General features: G+C 32.7%; 1 protein-coding gene and 1 non-coding gene across 3 annotated transcripts in view; both read right to left on the bottom strand.

Annotated features, from left to right (window-relative positions):
• LOC106461281 (nose resistant to fluoxetine protein 6-like) overlaps positions 1-10,396 on the bottom strand; it is a 57,735-nt gene that overhangs the window by 1,435 nt on the left and 45,904 nt on the right. The window contains exons 10-13 of one of the 2 annotated variants that reach the window (XM_022388158.1): positions 5,200-5,322; positions 3,493-3,613; positions 2,654-2,840; positions 1,817-1,959 (exon numbers count right to left, since the gene is read on the bottom strand). In XM_022388158.1, the coding sequence (XP_022243866.1) occupies positions 1,817-1,959; positions 2,654-2,840; positions 3,493-3,613; positions 5,200-5,322 (574 nt within the window). The remainder of the gene's footprint in view (positions 1-1,816; positions 1,960-2,653; positions 2,841-3,492; positions 3,614-5,199; positions 5,323-10,396) is intronic. The other variant, XM_022388159.1, reaches the window with a different exon arrangement.
• Positions 10,116-10,198, bottom strand: Trnal-uaa. The gene has a single exon. It is a non-coding gene; the product is annotated as a tRNA-Leu (tRNA).

Raw genomic sequence — 10,396 nt, 5'->3', positions numbered from 1 at the left:
CCTTGAGTACGATCGCACTAGGGATCAAAATATCGTACCTGTCTAATTAAAAGTTTATCCTCAAAACCTATTATAAAAGACTGTAAATAAAAAACACTTTTCACCAGTAAGTAAATCAAGTCAAACTGTAACTAACAAAACTATGAAATATTGATCAGGGTAGAAGATAAATTATGAACGTAGAAAAATATACATACATACATACATATATTAAAAGCAAACAATAAAAATAACTCATTTGATGTGGAAAAGAAGTGGGGGAGGGAGAGAAAACCGAAACTTTGTGGGTTGTATTACCACTCGACCGGATAATTATTATGTTATGCGAAAGGACTCGTCGGCAGTGGCGTGCGAGCACAAAATGTGCAGTCGAGATGTTGTTATGTTCTTCTTACTAAAACCATTAGCAGAGGACCAGTAAATAAAGATTTTATCTGCAAGTCAGAAAAATATATAATCTTCGAATCATATTTGAGATCAAACTACGTTTTTCATAAGAAAAACTTTCTATCCGATTCCCTACATCCACAGATAAATATTAGAAGTGACTGTTAGGTCGCCTATGCAGGAGAAACTGTAGGCACCATTTTTCCGTTCGTGCCTGCAAGAATTTGCAGTGGAGTGTATTTTAACAAATGGGACGTATTTTCAATTCCATATGTTTCTCTACTTTGTGAGAAACATTCAGATCTTGAAGTTTCAACTAAGTTTAGAAATAAAGCGAACTTAGAACTCCTGATAAAAAAATGATTTATTGATAAAAAATGACTGTCCTTTTTTAAATCTATCATAATCTTCTTTTGCCTTTAACATGTTTTGATTATTTACCTAGTCTTACGTCTTCTGATTTTTTACTTTGTAAAAGCAGTAACTTTAATACCTTGAATTTGTTATATGTATGTTTCTTTTCTTTCCAATTTATAATCGTTCTTTACTGTTATTATTTTCTCACTTCACGCGACTATAATTAGGACACAACTTTATTGTTTGTAATTAAGCACAAAGCTACACAATGGGCTATCTGTGCTCTGCCCACCACAGGTATTGAAACCCATATTCTAGCGTTGTAAGTCCACAGACATACCGCTGTGCCAATGGGGGCAACACAACTAAAATTGGCCCAGTTTAAAGTATGATCAAAAGATGATATCCGAAACTTCTTTAAGTATTGAGTATACGGTTATAAGTAATAACATAAAATATTAATATGGTAAACCTACCTACACTGTACCATTTTATATAATTAATATCAATTTTATAACGGTAGAGTTCAGCGGCATAACTACAAAAGATGGGCCCTACTGCGTAAAAAGTAATTAGGCCCCCTACATATATTTCCATATATTTGCAGTTACGATTTGGGCCTCATTTCGGCTAGAGCCACTCCACACCCCCTCAACTGAGGGGGCATACTTACGCCAATGGTAGAGTTATACGTGCATTATTCAGTTTCATGATTGGAACGTTATTCACGACCTCTTCTTAGTTTCATGGGCATTATTGCTTTTACTAATGCCAGCGTTGTACAAACCATTTCGAGATATTAAAGCTATACAAACCATTTCAAGATGTTAACATTATACAAACCGCTTAAAGATGTTAACGTTATACAAACCATTTATAGATGCTAACGTTATACAAACTATTTCTATACGTTAACGTCATACAAACTATTTGAAACTGTTAACATTATACAAACTATTTCAAAATGTTAATGTTAAACAAGTAATTTCAAGATGTTAACGTTATACAAACTATTTCAAGATGTTAACGTTATACAAGCTATTTCAAGATGTTAACGTTATACAAACCATACCATTTCGTAATGGTCAAGGTAGACTCGTTCCCTCATGTGCGCATTGTGAACCGTCATGACCAACGGGTGGAGCAAGTAAGCTAAAAAACTTAGTTTTCCTAGAGGAACAAACAATGACCATGAAAGGAACTGGTTGATAATACCTGTAAATTGGAGGAAAAATATGTGAGTAAGTAATCAGTTCCTATGTATATTATAAAACTAACACTGAGAAAATTGTGTAAATAATCAGTTCCTATGTATATTATAAAACTAACACTGAGAAACTTGTGTAAGTAGTCAGTTCCTATGTATATTATAAAACTAACACTGAGAAACTTGTGTAAGTAGTCAGTTCTTATGTGTATCATAAAACTGACACTGGGAAACTTATGTAAGTAATCAGTTCCTATGCATATTATAAAATTAACACTGAGAAACTTATGTTAGTAATCAGTTCCTATGTATATTATAAAACTAACACTGAAAAACTTATGTAAGTAGTCAGTTCCTATGTATATTATAAAACTAACACTGAGAAACTTGTGTAAGTAATCAGTTCCCATGTGTATCAGAAAACTAACACTGAGAAACTTATGTAAGTAATCAGTTCCTATGTGTAGCATAAAATTAACACTGAGAAACTTGTGTAAGTAATCAGTTCCTATGTATATTATAAAATTAACACTGAGAAACTTGTGTAAGTAATCAGTTCCTATGTATATCATAAAACTAACACTGAGAAACTTATGTAAGTAATCAGTTCCTATGTATATCATAAAACTAACACTGAGATTCACGCATTAAAAATATAATATAAAAAGTCAGATACACAAGTATTTTTTTTCTTTATCTTACCTCCTTGACCGGTAGCACACATAGTTACAATCCATCCAACCCCACAGGCCCAGACTGTCCTGTGAGCAGCCGAATACAAAGCAGCAATTATAGGTGTCGCTACAGTTCCACTTCTGTATGGGTTAAGTCCGTATATTACAGCAAGGATACATGCCGTTGCAGAAAGCCATCCCAATACTAGAATTAGCTAAACATGAAAGAAAATTGGTTCTTAAACTGCCTTTGTTATTTCTATATAGTTTGTCAAGTGTTTCTAAATTGTCAGTTTGTTTCACATTTCATTTGACGACATTTTTGGCTGATAAATAAGTGTAAAAGTTATTCGGATAATATCTAATAATAGAAAATGTGACATATTTATACATCAATCACTAAAACATGGTAGTTCATATTTTTATTTGTCTCTATTTGGAATCAGAAAGTAAAACTATCTTTTAACGAAAATTGGAAACTATATTCACAAAACATAAAAAAAACCGATGTTTTCAACCATTGTAACTGATAAAACATAGTATTTTTTTAAAATCACTAATTTTAAAGAAAAACTAAAAATCCATTAATGTCAAATATTAATGTAACAAACACTGGGCTACTCTAAATCAGCACCCTAGCTCAGAAATTAAGCAATTCCGGTCGCATGACTTTTTTTTTCATGCTGTATGTATATTTCCATATCTAGGTAAACTAGTTCCAACTAGTGGTGACAAAACCTTGACGAAATGTTGCACCGTTATTACTGTGTTAAACTTGTAGTAAAGTTTTCTACATTACCCATACAAGCCGTCTGTAAACTTACTCAGTCGTCGAAATATTTCTGTCTTCAGATGTGTAATACTTACTGGGTGAAACTTTAAGTTTTTATGCTTCACGAGAAGAAATCCAAATGCTACTCCGACACAATAAGCTCCAACATGATGGAAAGGTTTAATATAAACTTCAGTTCCAAACTCGTACAGGGAACTGAAAAAAAATCACCAGAGAAGTTGTTATATATTGAGAAATAAACAATACACTAAAGTAAAGTATAAAGTTCAGTAGTTGGGAAAGCATGAAACATCATGGTACAGGGAATGTATTGAACATCATGGTACAGGGAAAGCATGAAACATCATGGTACAGGGAAAGTATTAAACATCATGGTACAGGGAAAGTATTAAACATCATGGTACAGGGAAAGTATGAAACATCATGGTACAGGGAAAGCATGAAACATCATGGTACAGGGAAAGTATTAAACATCATCGTACAGGGAAAGCATGAAACATCATGGTACAGGGAAAGTATTAAACATCATGGTACAGGGAAAGTATGAAACATCATGGTACAAGGAAAGTATGAAACATTATTGTACAGGGAAAGTATGAAACATCATGGTACAGGGAAAGTATGAAACATCATGGTACAGGGAAAGTATGAAACATCATGGTACAGGGAAAGCATGAAACATCATGGTACAGGGAAAGTATGAAACATCATGGTACTAGGAAAGTATGAAACAGCATTGTACAGGGAAAGTATGAAACATCATGGTACAGGGAAAGTATGAAACATCATGGTACAGGGAAAGTATAAAACATCATGGTACAGAGAAAGTATGAAACATCATGGTACAAGAAAAGTATGAAACATCTTGGTACAGGGAAAGTATAAAACATCATAATACAGGGAAAGTGTGAAACATCATGATATAGTTTTTAAGAATACGTTTCTTTTCTAACACCATAAAAGATATTTTATTGTTACGCAATATATAAAGTTTTGGTTACTATATCATAAGGTTATTTGAAATTGTAATATACATTACGGGCACAAAATAATTTTTGGTATAAATGTACAAGAACTATGGAACCTATAGCTTTTCTACTTGGCAGAAATGTATCAAAATATATGCGGAACACATTAATAAATAAACGACCATAGGTGGCTTTGCATGATAACTTTGAAACCGTATTTGTTAATTAATCACATGACACCATTACGAATTGCAGTTACAAGTGCGAGTTTAATGTTACAGATCCTTCATTCACTCACCCAATAGAACTAATACAACTCCGCAAAGTTAACAACTAAGAAAAACGGTTTACTCAACATTGTATAATACATGTCTATGAGGACATGATGTATATCACGTGCTCCATCGTCTGATGTCTGTTTAAAATGAACAGAGATAGTATTGAAACTTTGAATTGGCTTCTATTGAATTCTTAACATTTTGCAGCGCCATCTGTAGTCGCTTTTTGTTTTATTTTTCATGAATGTGTTTTTTATATATTTTATACTTCTATAATAACTGGAAAAGTTGTAGGTTGTAAATTTATTTCATCACCTATATTTTTGTACTCAAATGTATTTTTTCCAGCTTTGTGTGAAAACACAGTGCATTTTTTATCATATTTATTCACATAAACTACACTATTCTTAATTCATTTTCAGTTTATTCGAAAACCTGATGTCCACGAAAAAAAATCTTACTATGTGACACAAAGTTAAAATATTCTACAGTGACTGTTTTTCCACAAACTAATAAAAGAATGAGAGAAAAATACCTTAAATCCCTTACGGCGATCATGATAGTTGGAGGGTAGGCATTTTTATACACCAGAATGCCTGTGTAGGCTATTCCAACTAAAGCAACGCATCCGTTTAAAAGTAATCCCACCAGATGCCACCTACAGAACCACAATAAAATATACATGAATTAAATTGAGGAAAACCTTCTATGATTGAAAATATATTTTAAAGCCTTTCAAATATGAAAGAAAGTCGAGACAAAAATTTGTAGATTTTTGCAAGAATACGAAAACATTACTACCACTCACAAACGTACGTACCTTAGAAAAGTGTATAAAAAGTGATGTAAATAGATAGAAACTGGTTACCACTCACAAACGTACGTACCTTAGAAAATTATATAAAAAGTGATGTAAATAGATAGAAACTGGTCAAAAAAACTTTATTAAGTGGCCGAAGCACAATATAGATCAACAACACTTTAACAGTACAGACAAAACTCTGTACAATAAGTGGAATAGTTAGATATCACTATCAGTATCACCAGTGTGATACACTAAGTAAGGCTTTTATTTTTAGATTTAAGAAACAGAAATCTGAGTCTTAGGTTTATATTGGTAAGAATTACATCCAATTATCAAAATATAGCCACACTGCGCCAATCTTATACTTATAACCCATGCTGACAACAAAATGACCCCTGTATTTGGGAGATCAAAGGATATCGCGTGAAGGTTACCTAAATATTATGTAATATTCAAATTATGCCGACATCTGATGGTTGCATAATTGTTATGTAATATACAAAGGATGTCGCCTGAAGGCTACATAGCATTAAATACTAAGCAAATTATGCCAAAAGTTAGATAACTATTGTATAATGTGCAAATTATTCCAGCACCAGAGAGTAAAATAACAGTTACGTAATAGGCCAACATCTGAGGGTTACATGTCTGTTACGTATTAGGTACCAGAGGGCGCAGATGTCTTAGGGAAATAATTCCATGAAGTAACACCAGAGGGCGCGTTGGTATGATGAGCGCGCAGATAGTTTGAGAGTGAACCATCAGAGGGTAATGTAGATCAACATGTCATCAACCTTATAGTAACCATCAAAGCCTTAAAATTAACAATTTAATATAATTGGCATAAAGTTGTGTTTAAAATTATCAGTACTGAAAAACTTTTGTATCACAATTACAGTTTCACTTTATAAGTAAAGCATTAAATCTGCTATTTTGACCTCTAGTTTATATGAAATATATATTTTTCATTTATATATTTAATTGCGTATATCTTACAAAGGCAGGTGGTGTTTCTATAGGCGGACAGGACTGCATACGGATATTAACTCGTATCAAATTAATGTGTATAGTTTTCGTTTACACATTTAACAGTATTGCATGTGTTTTACAAACGCGGTCAGTGGCGCAACGGTATGTCTGCGGACTTACAACGCTATATAAAACCGGGTTTCGAAACCCGTGGTGGACAAAGCACAGATAGTCCATTGTGTAGCTTTGTGCTTAATTACAAACAAACAAACGCGGTTGATGTTACTAAGTGGATTGTGTTGCTAATGTTTTACAGACAGATGACAAATTGTGTTACCAAGGCTAACTGCAAGGGGGAGTGGTGTTTCTGTAAATGAATAGTTCAATAGGGCAATGAGCTCATCGTAGGGTGTCTCAGTTTGTGATTACGTCATCAATATCTAGATTTTATGATATGCTCTAAAAAGTTAAAAGTAAAAATTGTAGAATAATAATATAACTGTCTCGTTCAATATTTATAAAAACTGAGCATTAGATAATGAAAAATCCTTTCAGAACAGATAAATGTAAAAATGTGTAATACAAATTATCAGCTATGTTATAATAGTTGACCCGTTGAAATAATGGATAAATTAATATAGTATGTGTAATAAAAACTGGCATACGTAATACTATAGTAGCTGTCTCGTTAAAATAATGGATAAATTAATATAGTATGTGTAATAAAAACTGTCATACTAATGCTATAATAGTTGACTCGTTGAAATAATGGATAAATTAATATAGTATGTGTAATAAAAACTGGCATACGTAATACTATAATAGTTGTCTCGTTAAAATAATGGATAAATTAATATAGTATGTGTAATAAAAACTGGCATACGTAATGCTATAATAGTTGTCTCGTTAAAATAATGGGCCTTTAACTGGTTATTCTTAGACTTGCCAGTTATACTCCCTCCATGTATTTCCATATACTGTTCCACCAGCTGAATCATCTTGTCCACGTCTTTTGGTGCTCTCTCTCCTTTAGGAACAGTGACATGTCAGTTAAGGACATGATAATATACTGTTCACGTATTGGTAGATCTGCCAGTCCTTCAAAACTATTTTCACGCTTGGACATGTCAGTCCACCTTATGAAGTATCACTACAGACGAATTATTCGTCTCTACTCTGTTATCACAATACAATCGGTGATAAGTTCAATTACGTTACTCTGTCTATTACCACAGTTGTATCCAGAGCTTTAAATAGTTATGTTTTATTTCAATAGTCCACACAGGTTGGTTCATTTACTTAAGAAGCCAATTGACAAGGCGAATTATTATTCTCTACTCTGTTATTACAATACAATCTGCGATTATTACACTTTAAAAGTCTACTATAGACTCATTATGGCTAAACTTACAAGCACAGTCTAGATCTATTTAACTATATCTATCACTAGCTTTGCCTTATTTTCACTTTCACTAACTTACTTAACTCGCACTACATTTTAGACGTGTCTTTATAAATAGTCCATCTGAGCCCTAGAAGTTTTTACAAACTACAAGAGCTATGATCTAACAATACTCACTTAAAGCAAGGAGAAAAATTCGTAAGGTTCAAGTAACATGACTTAAATTCACAACAACTGAACTACACAACAAATGATTCTTAAACAGTTAGGTAAGCAAATTTGCCATAATTAAGGCTTCTAAAAATAATTTACTTTAACGCTCCCACTATATAAACTACATAATACTGTCCTATTAAACTTAAAATGAACAGTCGTGTATATCTAACAAATATAAAAGTGAAAACTATACTACAGTACATTAAATGTGTACTAAATCGATGCTTAGAAACACAATAGTCTATGGGAAACTTTCTCACTGTCCCCAGACTGGTTCTCACTGCTGCACTACTGCACCCAGTGTCCCCAATATAGCCTTTATCTATTGGCATCTTGTGGTTTGTTGGCACCTCTCAATGTTTGTCACATGCTCCAATCACTACTGGCACTATTGATCCATTTACTAAGTTTATCTGACCATCAGTTGTATACTGTTTAATCCTAGAGATAGCACTTCCTTCTTGTGAATTTGGTAAGTTGTTTTGATTCAGTTTCTTTTGGCAGCAGAACCCATGGTGATAGCCACTCTTTTCTTGTTTCTTGCCAGAACCATTTTCGTAGGTAGCTCCAGCTGCTTTATTTTGAAATTTCTGTTGTTACTTGTTGGTGATAGAATTGCACTCATTGCAATGTACCCCATTTTTTAACATGAATAGCATCTCTTCTCCCTTTTGTCTGTTAATTTCTTGTCATTTTTTATGGTATCCGGTTTCTGGTCAACCACCAATGGTTTCAACAAAAATAAAGGTGGACACTCCATAGTACGTGGGAGATCTTAAGGTCATACATGTTTCAGGGTGTGTTATTCCTAAATATAAAATGGTATTGAGCTGTCAGCGTAATTTGCCCACTCAAATAAATTTGAGATGGACGGTACTGATATTTCTTTACGTGTCTAAACAATTACACCTTGAAGACTTTAGAATATGTATATATCTTGGTAAGTTATATTTGTAAACAATAATAGTCTTAAACTACAGATATGAGAGTTCTAGATCGAAAACAGAAATATGTATCTTAAAACAGAAACTAGCTTCCTAATGATATTCTCAAATCTTGAGAATATCATAAATGTACATTTATCTTTCTGTATGTTATGTAAAGTGAAAAAATAAATAAATTTTGTTTTTACTGACTGTTAAGTTCAATGACATACAAAATCCGTTCTTCATTAAGCTAAACTTACATACAACTTATTTTGAATGTAAGATATATTCTGTAACAATAAACAGTAAACGTGATGTATTTATAAAATGTGAAAGAATCGCCTTTTCTTGTAAACCATATCTTTTATCGTAAGATGCAACAAAATTGAAATATTTTGTCAAGAAAATTTGCCCCCCAGTGGCACAGCGGAATGTCTTCCGTCTTACAACGCTAGAAACCGGGTTTCGATACCCGTGGTGGACAGAGCACAGATAGCCCTTGTGTAGCTTTGTGCATAACAAAAAACAAACAAACAAGAAAATTTACAGATTTTGCTTTACAAGGTAGAATGTATGCACATTATTTGTGATAAATCTTGGATAAAGTTATATTTTTCTAACATGAAGTTTTATTAATAAGTGTTTTAATATATGTGATACTTGATAAATATGTCATTGTACTTAGATATATATTGATGATAGCATATTAGGCTTAATGAAAAATGTCAGTTTTATCCAATAGGGGAGACATAATGTGAAGGTCAAAAAGTCTAATGTCCAACACAACGGGTGTAGAATTTCTAAATGAAGAAACTTTCTATGATCATATTAGCTCGAATAACTTTGAGGAATATCTCTAATGTTTGTTTATGGTGATTATTTTCTATTTGACTAACAACATGCTACAACCAGAGGGGCACTCATTAGAGCGCATACCTTCACCATGCAGTGTTGATCATATTCAGCCCTAAAAAATACAAAAATGTGTCCATTGTTATCAACGATCAAGAAACATTTAAGGCAGAATAATGAGGAATTATAAGCTGAGAATCCGATTTAGATTTGAATCAATTCGATAAGAACGACCAGTTTAATAAAGTACTTCGAATTTTTTTTCTTTCTTTGAAAATGAATACCAGGAGTGGGGTTCGAACCCACGTCCTCTTATGAGGACCAGATCTTAAGTCTGGCGCCTTAACCACTCGGCCATCCTGGTATAAAAAATAGTTTTAATCTTAGATTCATAGCAGCTTGAGAGTATAAAAAAACATGTATCTGTCTTTTTCTAAAGTCGATGGTTTGACCGCTATCGCTTTTAAAATAATAAGATGATGACTGTTCGCGTCATGTTTTATTATTATAAAATAATATATATATATATATTAAAATAATAAATATAAAATAATATATATAT

This window comes from Limulus polyphemus, unplaced genomic scaffold (genome assembly GCF_000517525.1).
Source record: "Limulus polyphemus unplaced genomic scaffold, Limulus_polyphemus-2.1.2 Scaffold927, whole genome shotgun sequence".
NCBI classification, from domain to species: domain Eukaryota; kingdom Metazoa; phylum Arthropoda; class Merostomata; order Xiphosura; family Limulidae; genus Limulus; species Limulus polyphemus.
Note: the sequence above shows the minus strand (reverse complement) of the source record. Positions and strands in the feature narration are given on the sequence as shown.